We start from the raw sequence: 22,344 nt of genomic DNA, 5'->3' as shown, positions 1-22,344 counted from the left end.
CAAGATGTTGCTCTGCTTTTATATTTGAGATATATATATAATATTTTTTTTTTTTTTTTTTAACTCTACCCGTGATAGAATTGCTGTTTAGTGATTAATGTTTAAATGTTTACTTGTGCACATTGTGAGTGCACAAGTGAGTTTTTACACTTTACATCCAAACTGAAATGATTTAGTCGGGCGAGATGAGAGGCGGGACTCCGCAGCGACTCTGGATAGAGAAGACGTAATATTTCCAGTGTGAGTTAAAGGACGTGTTGGTGGATCTTTTCAGAGGCTCTCAAATATAAAAGCAGAGCAACATCTTGTGAGCTAATATAAAAATCTAAAGTTTTGTACTACAGGTAAAATAAAAACATTACCATTACTGCATCAATTTATGATTTGATAAATAAAGGCAATATTGATAAATAAACAAAGCAAGCCTTCGCCTCATTCAAGATGACTTTGATTTAGTTTAATCCCTCACTCTTTTCCTTTTTCACAAACACACACACACACACACACACACACACAACCAGGAATGTTAAGTTACGTGTGACCAGTTACAGTTGAACCATCTGCTCTGACCTTATTACTCTTATTGTCTTCTCTGCAGCAGTCTGCTGGCTCCTCACATAAATAATGTTATTAACATTTCAACATGAAGGTGAAACTCAGTGTTGCTGTTCCGTACTAATGAAATCCTTTATTTTAGTAATGTTGCAGATTACTGTAGTACAAATTACATAATATCATTTTATAGCTGACTGTTGTGAAATTTCTTATTTATTCCTTCAAAACAGGAACTGCTATTAATGTACCATTCCACTTTATTTATAAAGAACTTAAAAACAGCTGCAAGGCCAACCAACGTGCTGTACAACAAAACAGATGGTAAAAGACACAGGATAAAATACATAAATCCACAGAGGTAAAGATAATTAACTAAATGATTAAAACAATAAAACAGTGACATTAAAATCAACTCACCCTGGATCGAAAGCCAGGGCGTAAAAGTGTGTTTTCAAATGAGACTTAAAAACAGAGAGGGAGCCTGTCTGACATGTAGTGGCAACTCACTGCACATCGTCGGACCTGCAACAGAGAAGGCCCTGTCAAATCCCCAGTGATTAAAGCTTGGTCATATCTTGGTGTGAGCTCAGGCAAGAAATCAGAAAACTCACTTAAGAAGTTGTTGTGCTTATGAGAATGGTAAACCAGTGTGCACCAGCAGCACGGGAGAATGACCCAGTTCAAAAAGGCTCCATTCTGTTCTGTGGAATAGAAAAGTTCAGGGGTTCCATATACTGTATGCACAAATAACATACAAACGTGAATTTGTGCTCTACACACCCATGCACACATGATGCATGTCTATTCATCCGTCCATTATATATGCTTGTTCCTAAGTCAGGTCATGGGGGTAACTGGTTGAGCAGGGAGGCCCAGACATCTCTTTCCACAGCCACCTCTTCCAGATCTTCTGGGAGGACTCCATGGCGTTCCCAGGCCAACAGAGAGACATAGTCTCTCCAGCGTGTCCTGGGTATTCCCCCAGGGTCTCCTCCCAGTTGGACATGCCAGGAGCACCTCCCTAAGAAGGCACCCTGGGAGCACCCTTACCAGATGCCTGAACCACCTCAACTGGCTCCTTTCAATGTGGAAGAGCAGCGAGTCTCTCCCAGATAACTGAACTTCTTACCCTATCTCTAAGGGAGAGTCCAGCCACCCTGCAGAGGAAACTTATTTCAACCGCCTGTGTCTGTGATCTTGTTCTTACAGTCAACACCCGGAGTTTGTGGCCATAGGTGAGGGTAGGAACGTAACTGGGATGTAACTGGGACCCTGTGTACATAATCTCATTCCACCACATGTACCACATGAGATGCGAATGACAAATAAATCTCTGACTCTGAGACTGACTGGTAAACAGAGAGCTTTGTCTTACAGTTCAGCTCCCTTTTCACCACAACAGACCGGTACAGAGTCCACAATACTGCAGATGCTGTATTGTATTACGCTGTCAATCTCACGCTTTATTCTTCCCTCGCTCATGAACAAAACCCAGATACTTGAACTCTTCCACTTGATGCATGTCAGTATGTGTAAAAGTACACAAAATAAATGAAGACATGCATTTAACGGATGCAGGTGCAAATTTTAGTGTTGCTTAAATTCAAACGTAAGTATGTTGTCATAAATGCATACGCACACTGCCTGTCTAGAATTTCAATTGTTACAGCTTCATTGTGACACATCAGAGTCAGAGTCAGAGTTTCTTTATTGTCATTCGCACCTCATGTGGTACATGTGGTGGAGCGAAATTATGTACACAGGGTCCCAGTTACATCCAACAATAAAATGTATAAGAAAAACAGTAATAACATCTAAGATATGAACTAAGAAAAACATCAACTAAATATACACTAAGCACTCATAACATAAAACATTGAACATCAGCACAAACATGAACATGAGTCTGTGAGCAGATGTGCACGCATGAACACATCAACATTGAAACAGATCAGCAGCAACATGAAACAGATCAGCAGCAACATGATATGGTTTTTCACAGTGATTATTCTGGTTAGAGATTCATGAGTCTAACAGCCTCAGGGTAGAAGCTGTTCCTCAGTCTAGTGGTTCTACACTTAATGCTCCTTAACCTCCTTCCTGAGGGGAGTGGGGCAAAAAGTGTGTGTGCTGGGTGGGTGAGGTCCTTCATGATGCAGATACATAATAATGATAATGACATAACATAATGATAATGATACATAATAAACAATTTATTAATGCACATTTTATGCAATTATCACAGGTTTTTGTTAAAGGAGCCATCAGGAATGAAACTCTCACAAAGTGGAGATTCAGCTGTTGTCTCTTGTTACGCTGCTTCGACTGGACGTTTCTGTGCTGCTTGTTTGGCTGCAAGTTATATTCGTCTGGATGTTTGTGTGTGTTGATCTTCTCTTACATAATTCATGTTTGAAGCAGCCTTGTTTAACACACAAGTACACCCACACTCGCAATGCATCAATGACTCTGAGCAGACTTGGTGCAGCACCACCAAACGAAAAAAAAGACCAAAAGAGAGCGAGAAGGAGAAAATCACATATGCACACGTTCACATCACATCAAGAAATATTCCCCTGCCTCTTCAACAAACTGCCCACAGGCTTTGTGCTGTTTTCTACACAACTTTGTTGTGCGCAGAGCTGCTCTGTGTGCGTCTTCCTTTCATACCCTTGTAAAGCTCAAATATTTGTAATTCAAGTGATGAAAACCATTTAGAGAATAATCACCAGAGCGAATCCAATCGATGACTGCAACTATCAAACAGACGATGACAAAAATGGAGCAACTCTCATATGAAGGATCTCATTAGAATAATGGATGTTACACAACAAAAACAGCCTCGTTAGAACAACAAAAGTCTACTCGGTTCACATCAGGGCAATATTAAGTATGGTAAACCTCAATGTAACATTAAAGGGAAAGTTCAGATTTTTTTTAAAGTGTTGTTTTGCGACGATGTTATGAGCATTCAGTGTTTTATGTGTAGTAAATGCTCTCTGATTGACCTTTGGGGGTCTGTGTTGTCTTCAGGCTGCAGCAGCCAAAGAATGCCCCTCTTTGTCTGCACACAGACCAAGTCAGTTGTAATTAATATCTAAAGCATCACAGATCCAACAAAAAGCTTTAAAACGGCAACATGTTGCTTGCCTGTTACCTGTTATGTATTTAATTAAGAAAATAAAAGTAACATGAATAATCTTTCCTCTGAGGCTGCCACTACTGATTATTTTATGTTGATTATTCTATCAACTAATGTATCTATTTTTCTCAACTAATAGTTTTCCTCCAAAAATCAAAATCAGCAGTTTTATTTATTTATTTATGGTCACCTTTGGTATTTATACAAGATGGAATAGAATAAAACTGAAACGACTTGCAAATAATATACAAAATATAGGAATTAATGTGGCTTTGCCTCTCAGAAAGAGATGAGAAGCAAACACTGCAAATACACTGCCTGGCCAAAAAAAAAAAAAAAAAGCCGCCACCTGGATTTAACTAAGCAAATAGGTACGAGCCTCCTATAGGATAATTACTGCATGGGTGATTGTCTTTCAGCTGCAACAAGTTATTTAACCCAACTGGTGCAATGAGTTGCTTCTCATTTCTTAAACAACCATGTTGAAAGACGCATCACATGGTCATGGAAAAGATGCCAGTCTGTTTGAGAAGGGTCAAATCATTGGCATCAAGCAGAGAAAACATCTAAGGAGACTGCAGAAACTAGTAAAATTGGGTTAAGAACTGTCCAACGCACTATTAAAAACTGGAAGTATAGTGGGGACCCAGCGTCTTCGAGGAAGAAATGTGACCGTAAAAAAATCCTGAATGATGGTGATCGGCGATCACTTAAACTTTTGGTGAAATCAGATAGAAGAAAACAACAGTAGCACTCAGGGCTGTGTTTAATAGTGAAAGTAAGAATATTTCCACACACAATGTGAAGGGAACTCTAAGTTTATCGAAACAATGACGCATCAAACGCATGCTGTAATCAAAGCTAAAGGTGGTCCGACGCAATATTAGTGTGTGACTTTTTTTTTTTTTTTTGGTCAGGCAGTGTATTTGAAATATTTCTCATTGGTTGTTAAACTTATCCTGCACTTTTAATAACATAGACGAGGTTTGTTTGTATGTTCAGTAAATAAATTAGCTATATTTAAATGTTATTTATTTGGCTAATGATGCTATGTACACAAATGTGCTAAAACTGGCACAGTTTGCTACATAGGTAGTTTTCTAATCACCAGGATGTTTTTTGTTTGTCTTTTTCTACTACAGTGGACAAGAAAGAAGCAAGGAATCATATATACCGTGTGTATATATATATGTATATATATGTATATGTATATGTATAAAATATATAACTGAATGAAGCTGGTGAAGGAATCAGACCTCAATGGGGAAACAAATCTAGACATACCACTGGGACAATGGGCCCAGCTTCTGGTGTAAACATTTCCTGAAAAATGTAGCAGACAGAAGATCTTTCTAACTCCATGAAGCTCATTCAACATTTTTAATTTTTTTAAAGCTTACGATGGTTTTGATTTTTCTGACGGTTCATGCGCCGCTCTCATATTTCTGTGTTAAACCAAGAAAACCCTGCGGAGCATACAAACCACCTTTTTGTTGCTTCATAACTTGAACTAATCCCATACTTTAGAAGACCCCTTTGGCTTTTGAAAGCGTTTACAACTCGGCTCATTTAAAATGATCACAGCCACAGAATCGTTCTAAAAGCCGGCTTGAAGCGAGTCGACGCTCTGCTGCAGGCAGCACACACTAGTGGCGTGGAGGAAAAGTGTTTAAACTTTTAAAATATTACGATATTCTTATAAAAAACGACAAATGAAAAGCCATTGACAATAATGAAGTATAGTCCGTATGATTGATTAAGATGACTGTTTGTGGTGATCCTACATTCCTCACCTGCAATTAGTTTCATAGAGCCTGACTTAAATGACAACACCATGCATTACATCATCCATCCATCCATCCATCCATCCATCCATCCATCCATCCATCCATCCATCCATCCATTATCTTTACCTGCTTCTTCCTTTTCGAGTCACATATCAATATTTATTAGCAAAAACTAAACCACTTTGCCAAAGCAGTGGGTCAAAAGCTAAGAACTCTTGTATAATTCAGTAGTTTGTAAGAACACCTTTAACAGTGTCCATGCTAGTCGGTGCCTCACGTGCAATTTTTAACATTTCTGATTTGAAATCCATGCTAGGATTTTACATTACAAGAAAAATCTTTTTATGCATTTGCTAGCTGTATACAGTTGTTTTCTTGTTCTAATTGCTGTATGTCAGGAAGAAAACCTCATGATCTTGTAGCAGCTGCAGAGTTTCAGCAGGTTTTAGCAGCAACATTCTGTTTCTTCTTATGCAGGAAGCCTTAACCAGCAGAGTTGGGGTAAGAAGTATCCGTCCTGCAGCAGTGCCAAACAGTCTCCTGTGGACATTGGCGAGATGTTTACCCAGGTCAGGGCGGAGTTTCAGAACCTAAAGCTGGAGGGCTGGGACAGACCGACATCCATGAGCACCACCATCCAAAACAACGGCAAGACTGGCAAGTTAAAAAATGCATTTTTAAAACGTCTTTCTCTGTCCACGATTTTGACATTTTGTTGCTGCAAAGCAGGGAGTGCTAATTCCCCATATGTAGGAAGAACATGAACTTTTCTTGTGCAACAGTAAAACCATCCAGAAGTCAAAGATTATCGATGGAGAGAACAGTGAGGATTAAAAGAGAAATGAAGAGAAAGAGACTATGTGATGGGAAGAAGAGCAACCAGAGGGAAGGCAGCGCAGAGAGATCATGTAATGAAAGGGGATCGATGCTGAGAGGCAGGCATGAGGCTGAGCAAGAGGGAAATGTATGAAGAGGGGGAGGGAGGACGATGTGATGTCTGAACTGATAAACAGATGAAAGCTCTCTGAGCTACAGTATCGTTACCATCTCTTCTCTACTGCCTGGGAGAATAGTGTTTCTGTGTGTGCTGTAGCTGTTATTGAATTTAAAATGAGTGTTTTTCTTCTTTGCCTTTGTGAAATCAGAAATGAAACATTTAGAGCAGATAGCACACAGTTGGTAAGCTGTAGAAAACCTAATATTACATAAAGCTGTGAGATGCCCTCCACCAAATACATTATTACAACTTATCTAAATTTGATTTTCACATGTGCCTCCAAGAAATACAATCCAACGAAGAAGAGTTGACTGAAGAAAGTGTAGTTGTAGATTTATGTCAACTTGTTGAAAGGCTAGATGTGACTTTCTTTTGGGATAATAAAAAAGTAGCATCTTACAGCTCATGGTTTGGTTTGCAGGACTGAAAATTCACTCATTTGTTGTCCGCCGTCATGAAATACATTGAATACAATGAGAAAAACACATGAACAACACCATAAAATGTGAACATGTTAGTTTTACACACACATTTAGTAAAAGATTACAACAAAACTAGAAATGTTCTTGTAAATCTCTCTTAATCTCTAAAAGTTGTCTAATCTTAGATGGTTGTGACACAGAGAGGTCATCAGTGACATAATCATATGGAAATTAAGTCATATTTGTTACTTTCATAATTTTGGGTCAAACTGTTTATCCGCCTGTGACGAAACAAAATGTTTTCATTTTAGTTTGGTAAATGGTTTGTACTTATACAGCTCCTTTCTATCTTAAGACACTCAAAGCCCTCCACTGCGTCCACCAATCACGTCTTGTCAGGTGTGCATGTGGTAAGCCAATAACAGCCTAACGGACTGTTCGAGACACGCCAACAACAGACAGGAACAAGTTTGTGAATTGTGTTAGCTGCCTTAAAATTGGCAAAACCTAATTTAGCAGGATAATTCTGCTAAAAGGCGACGCGGTGGCACAGTTGGTAAAGCTGTTGTCTCTCAACGAGAAGGTCGCCGGTTCAAATCCAAGCCCAGGACCTTTCTGGGTGGAGTTTCCATGTTCTCTCTGTGGATGTGCGGGTTTTTTTCCGGGTATTCCGGTTACTGCGGTTTCCTGTCACGGACCAAAAACATGCATGTTAGGCTGATTGGTAACTCTAAATTTTCCCTAAGTGTGAGAGGGAGAATGAATGGTTGTTTGTCTCTTTTGTCTCGTTTGTCTCTATGTGTCCCTGTGATGGACTGGAGACCTGTCCAGGTGTCTCTGTGATAGACTGGAGACACCTGGACAGGTCTCCAGTCCATCACAGAGACACCTGGACAGGTCTCCAGTCCATCACAGAGACACCTGGACTGGAGACCTGTCCAGGGTGTCCCCTGCCTCTTGCACAGTGACAGCTGGACATTTGCACCAGTGACCCCCATGACTAGAAAAGGAAGATGTGGATAAAAGATGAATGACTGATGGATGGATATACCTGAGGATGCATATATCCAGTGACCCCACCTGGACAGCCAACACTTCCTGTCTGGTCAAGAAGGCCCACCAGCGTCTGTACTTCCTCAGGAAGATGCAGAGAGCTGGACTTGGGAGCTCTGTCCTGAGGAGCTTCTATTTCTGTGTGGTGGAGGAGAGCGTTCTCTGCACCTGCATCACCGTGTGGCACAGCAGCTGCGCTGCTGCTGAGAGGATGGCTCTGCTGAGGGTGGTTAAGGCTGCACAGAAGACTGTGGGGAGCAGCCTTCCCACCACCTCAGACCTATGTACTTCATGATGCAGGGGGAGGGTGCTCCGCATCATGAAAGACTCCACTCATCCTGCACACAGTCTATTCCAGCCCCTCCCCTCAAGCAGGCGGCTGAGGAGCATTCAGAGCAAGACCACCAGGCTCAGAAACAGTTTCTTCCCTGCAGCTGTCAGACTGCTGAACTTGAGCTGCACGTAATTCAGCTTCATCTTACATTTTTTTTAATTTATATATATATAATAATATTTTATATTTATTAATTTCTTAATTGTTAGGCTTCTTGATCTGGGACCTGAGTCTGAATTTTGTACCATGAACATTCAAATGTGAGCTGGTATGACAATAAAATTCCTTGAATCCTTGAATAATTCTGCTAACGGTTTCCAAAGCTAGTGATGATGCTAATCTGCTAAATGGAAAATTTGTTCAGCTGTTAGCAGATCAGCAGAACTGTGGCCACCAATGACTATAGCTATACTTGTGATGCCAGCACGTGTGCTCTTTTTTTGTCTGCTCTAAACGTTCCAGATGCCTCTAAATCAAATAGTTTATACACCCATCACTGGTCTGTATGTGTATCAGATTACATCCAAATTACATCATTCTTTCTGGGTGCTTTCTTTTTGTCAGTGGGTGAATTTTTTTGTCTCCTTCGTGAAGCGAAAAGGGGGAATTGGAAATGCCCTTCGTCAAGTCCATATATGTTGTGAGCATTATAATTTGAAAAATCATCCACTTTCTGATTTTTGATTGTGATTTTGGTGTGTAGTTGCATCTTGGTGTAAAAAGGTCACCATCAAAAATATGGCTGCCACTTCAAAATCCAAGATGGCCACCACCATTTTTATATGCAACTCGACCACTCCAATAATTTGAGGAAACTTTTGTTTCAAGTTTTTATGTTGCTAAAACGTATCGTTTCCTCAAAGGACTGGGGTGGGCATCTCCTGGCTCCACCAGTGCACCTGGTGGTGGATAAAGTTGCTCCCTCGACTTGCCAGAATCCATCACTGTGCTGCCTTGGACAAGAAAAAAATAAATAACTACTGTATCTCTGTTCTTCTACACAGTGTTACTTCTACCTACTTGAATGTCTTGCACCAAAAACATTAAGGGTTACTGTATTTTCCACTGTGCACGTCGTTCTGTCCTATAAGTCGCATCAGTCCAAATATGTCTAATAAAGTGGAAAAATCCATAAATAAGTCGCATCTATTATGCGTCACCGTTGACAACCTGGAAATGTGGGCTGGTGTTGTGCCAAAAATTGATTGACTGCCAAATGGTGGCCGCGGGAGCGTGCACAGGAGGACTTTAACAAGAATTTAACAAGATTAACACTTAAAAAGTTATTGTTTGCTCGAAATATATATATATATATATATATATATATATATATAGTAAAAGTGTGTCTCCGTCTCTTTTGCTTAATAAATGCACTTCGATGGTCAAATCAGCTGCATTTCTTCGAGGCAGTGCAGCGAAATGAAGCTGATTTGACGGTTGCTCCAAGCGAGCTGGACAAAGATGGCAGACTATGGTAAGCCGATTGTGTCATTAATAGCCACTTTTACCTATTACATGACACAACGGCATGCCATACTAATCGAGTGCCATCTAGCGGCTGAAAATGTTAGTGTTAATATTTTCAGTCAGAATGAATGAAAACGGTCGCAGACAAAAATTGTTTTATCAATATGAGAAAAAACAAAAATACATCGCTTCGGCGAATAAGTCGCAGGGCATGTAAATTATGCAAAAACACCACGACTTGTAGGGCGAAAAATGCGGTACTTGCATTCCCTGCTTGTTGTTTTTAACGTGTCATCCAATAATTAGTGATTTGCCAAACAGCTTTTAATCCTTAAATACAAACGTGTTTCTTCAGTTTGAGCTCACCCAAGACATATTTAAAGTTTCCTGAACAGCATCAAGACACATAATCGTACACGTTAAGACACTTTCTCTTTCAGCTGTAAGCGGTTTGTCTGCAGAGGTGCTACTCATCTGTGACTCCCAGAGCTACATCCTGCCTACGGTCTCACAGAAAGGCCACATTTTTATACAACAGCTGTCGTGTGCCTGATAAGGAGCTGGCACGTTGATCTGCATCTTTGTGTGATTAGAAAGTGAAAGGGCTTTCAGATATTTGAGGATATGCCCTGGCATATAAAAATAAAAACTCTTTATATTGCCATATTATAAAAATAATAATAATTATAAAATAATAAATTTAGACTCAGAAAACATTTTAAATACGTGCTCTGAATTATTTGTGTGTTCAAAGAAATGATAAACAAAGAAACACAGATAAGTACTGATCAGTCAGTCTGAGTGGTACCTCCAATATTTAGTGCTGAACAGTTTAGGAGCCAAATTTATCTGCTCATAAATCTATGGAAGACTTTTCGTAAACAAAACCACCACATGATTGAAAAATCTGATGCACCACACTCACCTTTCTGACACCTGTTTTTGTTAAATTGTGTTTTTGTGCATGTTTTAGTAATCATAAATGTGGATGGGGAGTTTTTTGTGAGCGGAGGAGGACTGAGCTCCAGGTTTCGTGTTGCCAGCCTGAACTTCCACTGGGGACGCTGTAACGCAACATCAGCTGGGTCTGAACACAGCCTGAATGGGATGAAATACCCACTAGAGGTAAAACAACTGCAGCATACCACATGTTCTCTTGTATTATGAGGAAAAACAAGTCCACTTCTACTCAGTTTTAGGGTTTAAAAGGGCATAATAGCAATGATCTGGTTTTTACCAGGGTCTGAAATAATTTCCATCTAACCTTATCTGGTTAGACTAATCTCTAAGTTTTTCAATATTCTACATCCATCCATCCATCCATCCATCCATTTTCTTCCACTTATCCGGGGTCGGGTTGCGGGGGTAGCAGCCTAAGTAAGGAGGCCCAGACTTCTCTCTCCCCAGCCACTTGGGCCAGCTCTTCCAGGAGAATCCCGAGACGTTCCCAGGCCAGCTGAGAAACATAGTCCCTCCAGCGTGTCCTGGGTCTTCCTCTGGGCCTTCTTCCGGTGGGACATGCCCAGAACACCTCACCAGGGAGGCGTCCAGAAGGCATCCTAACCAGATGCCCAAGCCACCTCAACTGACTCCTCTCAACGTGGAGAAGCAGCGGCTCTACTCTGAGTCTCTCCCGGATGATCGAGCTTCTCACCCTATCTCTAAGGGAGAGCCCAGACACTCTGCGGAGAAAACTCATTTCGGCCGCTTGTATCCGAGATCTCATTCTTTCGGTCACAACCCAAAGCTCGTGACCATAGATGAGGGTAGGAACGTAGATCGATCGGTAAATTGAGAGCTTGGCCTTTTGACTCAGCTCTCTCTTCACCACGACAGACCTGTACAGCGCCTGCTTCACTGCTGATGCTGCACCTGTCCGCCTATCGATCTCACGCTCCATTTTTCCCTCATTCGTGAACAAGACCCCAATGTAGAATATTCTACATTGATTAAAAAATATTCATAAGCAGAAAACCTTTAAAACAGTTGCCAATCATCCCACAAATGAACTTTTCAGGAAATTCACCCAAAGGTCAGACCATGCAATTCCCAGGAAAGTTGTAAATAAATGCAAAATTTCACTCTCCGACTTTACAGGCCCCAGTGACCAAGTTAGAAAAAGACTGAACACGTGTCTTTTCTACAAGAACAGCAACGTGACTCAAGTTTCATCTTGTGAAATGTCTTTTAGTCCGAGGAGACCACAGGAGAGGTTTTCAGCATTGATACAAAGTGTCATGTTTGTTGAAAACCAAACTGCACAAACACCTCATAGCAGATGTCATGCATGGTGGTGGAGTGGTGATAATTTGGGTTGGGTTTGCAGCCGCAGGACCTGGGATTCATTGAGTGAACCCTGTACGCCTCTGTAGACTGAAGGAGTGCTTCCAAAACTTCCCAGCTTTACCAAAAAAAACCTTTTCTGAAGCTTTTGACCCCAAATATGATTAGTTTTAGTATTCAAGCTGTGCTTATAACCATGTTACATAAAGGAATAATTAAAATATAAACAACTTACGCCAGTTGAAGGCAAACGTGTCATAGTATAGTCTCTGCCTGCCGTCTGTCAACTTTCTCTTGTTCTGCCTATAACTTCTGATCTGCTCAAGATAATTTAATAAAGCATTATACACATATGCATCATAACTAGACACTGTGTCTTGTGTACTTCTCATCACCCCAGCTCTAATGTCAAGGTCACGAATAAAGGTTAAATGTTATACAAGGCTTTTTCAAGTCCAGGTCATGCTATATAAAGACTGATGTATTACTGTATAATAGCTCATCAACGGAGGTATAATGTGCCTTATGTAGTACTCTTGTTTCATTTGTGGTTATTGTATTACAGTATTCTTTATAATACTTATGGTGGAAAACATTCCATCTGCTTTTATTTATTTAATTTTTTTTTACATTTAAATTGATTTCTAGAAAACTTTTTGGGAACCTCACTTGAGGTTTCATGGCCCAGTGTGGGCTCCTGACCACAACTTTTGGAACAGCTTAACCAAATGGTTCTAGAGTGAAATGTAAAACCACCTATGTCAGCTGAAGCTTGGACCAAACTGGATCATAAACCAGAACAACGATCCGAACCAGAGCATCGGATCTACAACAGACTGGCTGAACCAGAGAAGAATCAAGGTGTGGCAATGGTTTATTCACAGTCCAGACCTCAACCTGATTCAAACGCTGCGATGAAACCTTAAGAGCTGGGCCGAAACAAAATGTCCAATTCCCAATAAGCTGACGTAAAGTTATAAAGTAGAGTGGGACAAAATTGATCTACACTGATGTGAGAAACTGATAAATTCCTATAGGAAAAGAATACTGAGTTATCTCCTCTTAACTTGGTTCTTCAAGCTATTGATTAAAACCTGGTAAAGACTTGACCATTTGATTATGTGTTTATATAAAACCCAACTGATCAAAGGGGCTGTCTTTGTGACTGTAAGCCTGTAGACTCTGAATAAAGACAACTTGTTTGATTCTGGCTTGACTTTAGATGCAGATCTACTGCTACAATCCTGATGATTTCCAAAGTCTCGATGATGCTATTAAGGGAGGAGGGAGGGTCGTTGCCTTGGCTGTTCTCTTTGAGGTAAGATGACAACGATTAGCTTTTCTTTTCTATTTTTCTCCTTTCAGCTTCCCCCTTCTTTAGGGGTCGCCACAGCGAACTGCAGTGATTAGCTTGTTTGCCTTAAATTAATTCAATCTAATATGTATTTTCTTGCAGGTTGGCTTGGAAGAAAATGAGAATTTCATTCCTGTTCAGGAAGCCATAGAGACAGTCAGCAGGTTCGGTAGGTCACCGCTAAAAATCTCTGCTTGAACATGGTCACAAAAGTTGGACTAATACGTCTTTAAGTGAACTTGGTTTTATGTCTGTGCAAGTTTTTGGCCTTAAGCTTCTAAAAAGCTTTGCCTCCATGTTGTTTTATCAGGTAAGAGTGGGTCAGTGGAAGCGTTCACCTTGCGCTCCCTGCTGCCAAACATCACAGATAAGTACTACATCTACAACGGCTCGCTGACATCTCCTCCCTGCTCTGAACTGGTGGAGTGGATCGTCTTTAAACACACCGCTGCCATATCAGAATCTCAGGTCAGTGGATTCAATGACTCACGTGCAAACGTTCACAAATGAGGACATTTTAAAAATAAAACATGAGTCAGACAAGTTTGTATCAACTCTTAGCATCCCTCTCCACAGATTACTGTCTGAAAGAGATTTCAGCAGAAACAATTGGATCAGATCGAACTATAACTAGATGTTAATATTATCACCTCATAAACGCTTAAATCTTTGTTTGCTGTCAGACTCGTACCATTTAAAAAGATGTAAAACCAGTACATTTGTAGATGTTTAAATTGTTTTAGTTACACAAAGCAGAATTTGACATACAGTCGTCCCTCACGATATCACGGTTCACTGCTTGTGGCTTCACTGTGTTGCAGGTTTTTTTAAACCCAGTTTTTTATACTGTGTGTACTGTACATTCATATCATCGTCTTCTTCATCGCCAAAGTGTTTAAGAGAGTTGGAAAGGTTAATAAGAGTGGGAAAGGTTTGTAGCAGTGTGGGAAGTGTATATAAAGCGTTACAATAAGTAAATAATTAATTAAATACAACACTGCTTCTTGATGGATTTTCACCTACTGCGGAGGTCTCTGGAACATAACCCCTGCGATCAGTGAGGGCTCACTGTGTGTTGGAAGTAGGGTTGTAAAATTCTAGAAATATTCAAAGTTGGAAGCTTTCTGTGGGGAATTTATGGAAATAAACGAAGATAGTGTTGAACAGTGTCTGCTGCACAAATCTTTTTATCTCACCTTGAAGTCTAATCAGGTCTCTCTTGTAAATGAGTCCTCGAGGCTCAATGAGATTTACCTGTCTAAATAAAGGTTGAATGAAGTGGCAACTCAAGAAGTTGGACTACAAATGAATGCTAATAAGATGGAAATAATGATGCACAACTAGGCCTGTCGTAATAACCAATAAATCAATTCATCGCATGCTAAATGAAAATTGTCAACCTCGTTTTCATTTATCAGCTTTATCGTTTCTTCGTGTTTCTCTTTCTTTTGAAGACACTGGATGACAAAAAGGCTCAACTCAGGTGCTCTTCACTGACCCCTCAGTTTCTCTTTTCTCTTTAAAATCTGTTTTAACCGTCCAAAATCGTGTTTTTGGATATGTAAAAGTAGCTCTACTGAGAAGCTAAGCTACAAGCTAAGCTAACAGGCCGACTTCGGGGGGGGGGAAAAAATCTTCGTTTTGTCGAAGCTCCAAAATTCACAGTTGAAACCTGCACCTTTGTGTAAAACGTTGTTTTTCTCTGCAAAAAGAAGCTGAGAACTTGTTTACTGATTTTTTTAATTAAAAGCTTTGTGTGTCAAATGCTATGCTAAAGAGCTCAAACCACACGAAGCGTTTGGCATTTTGAGAAACAGAGAGGCAGCCCATGTCACGTCAAGGGGCCTCCCTCCCATTTTTCTTAACGAGACACGCTGTTCGCTCCCTCACTATCCATCCTTCAGTTTAAACAGTCTTATACTGCCATCCAGTGGTCAAAAAAGGTACTACATGCAAAACAAATTAACAAACTTTTTTTTCTTAAATTCGACAATAATTACTAATTATGGTCAAATTTCAAACATTATCGTTAATCGCAATAATTTTTGAGACAATCGCCCAGGAAAATTTGTTATCGTGACAGGCCTTTGCACGATACTTCTTGGAAACTGAGTGCCCTCACAGGACACCTGAGCAAACAGGTGAATGATTTCAGCAATCTCGGAGCATCTCCACCACTGAGAAGGAACTACCGGTAAGCACCAGAATAGCTCAGGGTTGGTGAGCAATAGTAAAACTTTATTAAATCTGCCATTCATTGCTCTCAAGGAAACTAAAGATAATGTTCTTCAAAGCAACAGTTGGAAGTGTTCTCTTATACGGGTCATGGCCACTTACTGAAGCACAACACAAGAGATTAAATGGGTGTTTTACTCATCCACTGAGACATGTCTTCAATGTCACATGGCAACATAAGTTGACAAACGAGGACCTTTACAGAGACCTCCCACCAGTATCACAAGTGATTAAAATTAGACTTCATTTTGCTGGTCTCTGTTTGCCAAGAGGGATTGTGTCAGTTGGGTTTTATTCTGGGAGTCAGCACACAGATGACCAGCAACATCCTACATCCACAGGCTGATACAGGACTCTGTCCCTGAAATGAAATTAGCCATGATGGATCGGAGCACGGGATGAGACGTCTGTGGAGATTGATGCAATTTGACTAAACTAAACGGAAATAAATCTGAAGTTTCACATACTCATGGTAGGCCTTTAACAGGCATTATAAATATAGCTGGGAAAATATATTCTACCATAATCATGGCTAAATAATCAGCTTTTATTGCTGTTCTGTGCTATGAGAAGTACCACATCTGAAAAAAATGATCAATTCAGCAGTCTGTACATGTTTGAACAGATGAAAAACAAAACATAAAACAGAATTGTAATTTGTTTTGTTGTGAAAATCAATTTACTGAAATTTGTTTTGTTCTTATTTATATAAAATTACAAAAAAAGAAGCCAAAAATTATTTGTTTTTTTTATTAACCTTCATTTTACCAGGCAAATCCCAATGGGATCGCAAATCTCTTTTGCAAGGCAGGCCTGGGTCTGAAGGCAGACTAACATGCATGTTTTTGATCTGTGGGAGGAAACCGGAGTACCCGGAGAAAACCCACGCAAGCACGTAGAGAGCATGCTAACTCCACACAGAAAGACCCAAGGTCCAACCAGGAATTGAACCCAGGATCTTCTTGCTGTGAGGCAACAGTTCTAAACACTGAGCCGTCGTGCTGCCATAAAATTATTAAATAATGTGTAAATTATTATTTTCAAAGTTAATGAAATTTGACATTTTCTGTACATAAGTTTAGAGAAAAATTTTCAAATATTGTTTTACAATTTGCATCTGACTGATTATTTCTTTATTTTTGTGAATTCTATGACAAAAAAAAGAAAAACATCTGATAACATGAAATGTTTTTGCTTAATGTTGTACACGACTTTAGAAAAGTTTTACAACAATCACAATATGGACACCCATAAAATGCAGATAATTGATTGACACATTGATGTCATTAGTGATGTTATTATGTGCAGATCAGAGCATTAAGTAAATTACGGTAGACCCTCGTTTATCACAGGGTTTAGGGGACCACGCCCCCTGTAATAAGTGAAAAATGGTGAAGTAGGGATACAGTAGTCCAAGTTCAAGTTCTCTCCCAATCTCTCTCGTTCTGTGTACATAAACACTTTAAATTTAAATACTGTAGTAATGTAGGGACAGCTTTCGCTGTAACATACTACTACTTAATTATTCTTAAAGCTAGCTCAAGCACAAAGAAGATTAATTGTTCAATTACAACGGATTCTTTCTTTTTCGAGTTAAATTTCTTCCATGTGACCAAGATAACTTGTGGAGTGGAGTGGTAATTAGTGACATGAGACGCCATTTTATCTTTGACCCATCAGAATAAATGCGGTCATTTATTTAACAGAATCAAAATTTAACATCAAACATGTACACATTGATTTGCTGATCTGTTTCTGATTAATAAACTTGGCACGCTTTACTAACAAGACTACAGAACATTACTGATTGAGACTGATTCATCTCTGAAGGCATCTAGCTTGATTTACTGGTGAAAAGAAGTTTAAAGAGAAGGAATAGAGTTTTAAAACAAGGCACTTCGTTCTCATAACTTGTCTCTGACTTTCGACCGACATCAGGTCCACTCCTCACACAGACAGAAGAGTGAATGCACACTTACTTCGTAAATAGACATTTAACTTGTATGATTGATGAAGTCTAATGAGGTTTAAAAATCATTAATTCTGTTTCACAGTTGATTTAAATGAGTGGTTTACTTCAACATTTAGAAATGGTATGAACTAAACACACTTTTGATTATCAAGATATTGTAAAATAGTAATGATAATATAAAAAAGAAGAGTGTTCTTTCAATTGATTAATTCAGAATACAATTAAATAGTCTCTTGATGAGATCATTTGTATTTCTGGATTCAAATCAATGAAATAACAGTTCCTGTCCCCTGAAGGTCTTCAGAGACAGATTGATGTAGGAGGTCTAGTTCACTACAATACTGTAATATTTTAAATAAACAATCCATGCATGGATTGTTTATTTAAAATATTTACATTTTAATTGTAGAGAAGAGAAGCACAAGCAGGACAGCAAATCCCTTCGCACAGCTCTGCAGCATGGAGCAGAAATGTACTTCTTGATAAACTGCACTGAAACAACTGAACATGGAAGTTCTCAAATAATTAAAAAATAACTTTTAATACTTTTACTGTATATTTTGTGATATTTACAATATGACATACTTAGAATTTTAAGTTGGAAGACAAAAGTCGGTCGGTGCATCTGGACAGCAAAGGGTTAACCCTTCACGAAGCCGATGCAGCAGGAGAAATGTGTGCGTGGCAAAGAAGGAGATCGTGACAGGCTGCAGAGGGAGCTTCTCCCTGCACCTGTGGGCTGCACACAGGTGCAAAAACATTTACCGTATTTTCCTCCGTACATGTCGCACCACCGTATAAGTCGCATCAGTCCATATTTGTCTAATAAAGTGGAAAAATCCATAAATATGTCGCTTCGTCGTATACGTCGCATCTATTATGCATCACCGCTGACGCGTTACGTTTGTTACGCATCACCGCTGACAGCACGGAAATGTGGGCCAAACCTGGAAATGTGGACCGGTGTTGTGCCAAAAACCAATGGGCCACCAAATGGCGGCCGCAGGAGCATGCGCGGGAGGACTTTAACAAGAATTTAACAAGATTAACACTTAAAAACAATTATTTGTTTGCTTGAAATTATATTAAAGTGTGTATCAATCTAACGTTTGCTTAATAAATGTAATTTAATGGTCAAACCCACTGCATTCCGCCGGGGCAGTGCAGTTGGATTGACGGTCGGTCCAAACAGCAAGCAGAACCAAGGTGGGGAGGCTACGGCAGGCTGATTGAGTCATTAAAAGCTGGTCAAGATTCTTAGTCATCCAGGACATGGTCAATTCAAAAAAGTTAAAGAAGAAAACAATTCAGTATAAACTGTAATAAATAAAGTCCATTTGTTTTTGTCTTGAACTTTTTTGAATTTGTCATTATAGGCACGTTTTCCTATTACATGATACAACTGCCAACAGCATGCCATACAATATTACTACTCTGGTGCCATCAAGTGGCTGAAATTGGTACTGGCTCAAAAAATTTCAGTCAGAATGAATGAAAACGGTCATATCTCGGCCAAAAGATGGTTTATAAATATGGGGAAAAAAATCCACAAATTTGTCGCTTATAAGTCACAGGGCATGTAAATTATGCAACAATCTGTGACTTATACAAAGAAAAATACGGTAAATAATTTATTTTAAATAAAAAACCCATGCCGTTCGTGTGACTCTTCCATCAATCAGTCAACTGTGTCATGTCCACTCTTACTTTGAAAAACCGTGAAAGAGCGAGTCCACGAAAGGCATACTGCGAAGTATCGAGGGACTACTGTACTTTCATAAACTTTGGGTTAAACTCATTTTCTGCCCGTGACAAAACTAAATGCTAGTATTTTGTTTAAATATCATACCATTGACCTGCACTTTGATTGGCATCTTTATGTGTTTATAGGCTTTCAGATATTTGAGGAAATGCCCTGGCATACAAAAAAAAAAGACTTTTCACTACGTTAACCTTTTCTTTTAAACTTGGGAAGTTATTCTAAACACGTTTTGAATAATTTTGTTTAAAGAAAAAGTTTAGGACAGAAACATGTAATGATAAATCATTCGGAGTAGTAGCTACAGTATTTAGTGTTGAATGAAGAGAAAGATTTAGGAGCCACATTTATCTGCTCATAAATCTATGAGAGACAGTTTTGAGGATGCAGGACCACCAAATATTCAGATGTTTGAATAATCTGATGCCCCACTTTTACCATTGTCTCATCAGTTAGAGCTATTGAATGGTTGAGCGTCCCATGGAACTGTAGGCCAGGTCTTCAGTCTTGGTCATGGGAGTTTGATTGTCTGGTCCACACGGGGTTTGTGGACTTGGAGAAGGTTTGTTTGTTCTCTGTAACCAAAGCCAGGTCTATTTCCATAATCTCACACAAAGTACAGCTTGTTCCAGGTGCAGGTTGAACTCTGCTACTTCTACCCCTTGTCTCCAACCTTGTGTTTGGTGTTCACAGTCAGGATTTCAAGGTGTAGTCATAGGGAGGAGGGTTTCTGGTTTAGGAACTTGAGGATTTCACATCTACTTTTTACATATTTAAGTCATGATCTTCATAGTACACTAAAGAAGTTCACAGTTGAGTCGAAGGTGGTGCTATCCCAGTTTGGGGGGAGTCTGCTTCAAACGAAGCACTTCAAGTATCTGGGAATTGTGTTCACATGTGATGACAGAACGGAGCTAGAGAAGGACCAATGGATCTGGGGTAATGAGCGATTTGCTCAGGTCTGTTGTCTTAAAGAAGGTGTTGAGTCAAAAAGACAAAGCTCTTGAATCACTGGTCTATAAATGGTTGGATAGATGAAAGGATGGGAATCTCAGCCTTACTGCTAGCTGTGTTTGTGGTTGCATTTGTGACTGGTTTCAGACAAATTTTAAAAAGGGAAAGACAAAGATTGCACTGAAGTTGTACAAAGTGACTGGTTCAGTCAAAAATGCAAGCTCGGGGTTTATGACAGAGTAACACTGGATCCTGCCTAAAGATGTTTAAGAGCCTGCGGGGGGCTGTGTAGTGATCATTAATTTTAAAGCAGAAGAAAAGGGAGCAAATGAGGCCCCATGGTTTGTGCTTAGAGCACAGATTTTAGTGTGTATTTGCTTGTGTCTGCCTGAATGAAGCAGTATGGCAAAGTGTGACACAAGCATGTTCACGCTAACCAAAAATAGAGCACCGCTGTCTCCCTCTGCCTCATCCTGGCAACAGCACAAGCCTCTTAAAAACACACGCAGCTACAAGCATCAGCTTTTTGGTTTACTTTGGCAAACAAGAGAAATGGAAGGCACTGAAGACGTGTTTCTTTTTCTCTTGACGTTCTCTCTTGTTTCGTCTGTCTGTGTCTCACCAGCTGGAAGTGTTTTGCGAGGTGATGACCATGGAGCAGGCCGGATATGTTATGCTGACAGATTATCTGCAGAACAACTTCCGGGAGCAGCAGCAGCAGTTTATGGGTCAGGTGTTCGCCTCCTACACTGGAGTTGAGGACGTGCTCACACCAAGTACGTTAACACCTAAACTTCCTGTTTTCATCTGCTTCACCTCATCCAAACTGTAGCATCCTATTGACATGCTGATTTTATTTCAAAGGCTAAATTTTAAATATGCACCTTTTAAAATAAAAAAGTTTTAACCAAAGAGCTATACAAGTAAAAAGAAGAAATGAAAACCAAACAAAACACCAATTTTATTAAGGATAGAAACAAACATGCAAGTAAACGAAAAAGTAATGAACCTAGAATGGAACCTTGTGGAACCTCACATGTGAGAGGAGCTGTTGATGACAACAAAACACCCAGTCTGAGTGGAAAGCTTCTGTTTGGAGACCAGTGGAAACATTTCTGAGGACACGCAGTCGTTTTTTTAGTAAAAGCTGAGGAGAAAAAACAAAAATGTTGTCAACGTGGATGCAGTGATGAGTGAAATGACGTTTGCAGGGGAATAGAAAAAGCGTGTGGTGGAAATATTTTAAAACAGAGAATTAATCTGGATTTTAATATAAGAATATAAAAAAATATGCAATAAATTGATCTTAATTTGGATACAAAATGTTGTACAAAGACAATAAAAGACAATAGACAAAAAAGCACATAATTAATTTATTATAAATAAATTTGCCTCTTTGAGGTCAGGTTTTGGTAAATAATCTTTTTCTTAACATTTAAACATAAATATTGCACTTAAAAATGTACTTGGTAAATAGAAACAACAGCTATATGTGTAATAAACTAAGCATTTATTTTATTTCAAAGTAACAAATGGATACGTTTTTTTTCACTATAGAATAAGCCTGTTTACCAGTGTTTGTTCTCAACATTATTGGGTTTGTTGAATTTGTTTAAAAATTGCTTGTTGAATGAACCAGTATACTGTATATTGTATAAATAAAGGTTGAATGAATCTATTGCTTGATTTATTGTCCCCTATTGCAGAGCAAAAAAGTGGGATTTGGCTCAGTCTGTCTCTACATGTTGTAAGCACGATAACTTGGAAAATAAATGAGGTACTGACTTCTATTTTAGTCTGTGCCTGCAACTAGGTGTAAAAAAATTCCTTTCAAAAACTGGGCTGCCATGTCAAAATCCAATATGGCTGTTGCCATGTATATATGTAAACATTGTGAGCTAGATAACTTGAAAAATAATCGATGGGCCAACTTCCTTTTTAGTGTGTGGCTGCATCTAAGCATGAGAAAGTTCACTTTTAAAAATAGAGTTTCCATGTCAAAATTCAAGATGGCTACCATCCACCATATA

At 39.3% G+C, this 22,344-nt stretch overlaps 1 protein-coding gene across 1 annotated transcript in view; it reads left to right on the top strand.

Moving 5' to 3' along the window:
• The window catches only part of ptprz1b (protein tyrosine phosphatase receptor type Z1b), a 58,597-nt gene that overhangs the window by 7,047 nt on the left and 29,206 nt on the right, over nucleotides 1-22,344 (top strand). Inside the window, exons 2-8 of the mRNA XM_037696223.1 lie at nucleotides 3,589-3,634; nucleotides 5,934-6,141; nucleotides 10,731-10,882; nucleotides 13,263-13,358; nucleotides 13,497-13,563; nucleotides 13,705-13,862; nucleotides 20,940-21,090. Of these exons, the coding sequence (XP_037552151.1) occupies nucleotides 3,589-3,634; nucleotides 5,934-6,141; nucleotides 10,731-10,882; nucleotides 13,263-13,358; nucleotides 13,497-13,563; nucleotides 13,705-13,862; nucleotides 20,940-21,090 (878 nt within the window). The remainder of the gene's footprint in view (nucleotides 1-3,588; nucleotides 3,635-5,933; nucleotides 6,142-10,730; nucleotides 10,883-13,262; nucleotides 13,359-13,496; nucleotides 13,564-13,704; nucleotides 13,863-20,939; nucleotides 21,091-22,344) is intronic.

Source organism: Nematolebias whitei, chromosome 22, assembly GCF_014905685.2.
Source record: "Nematolebias whitei isolate Nwh7 chromosome 22, NemWhi1, whole genome shotgun sequence".
NCBI classification, from domain to species: Eukaryota; Metazoa; Chordata; class Actinopteri; order Cyprinodontiformes; family Rivulidae; genus Nematolebias; species Nematolebias whitei.
This window is presented reverse-complemented; position numbering and strand designations above follow the sequence as displayed.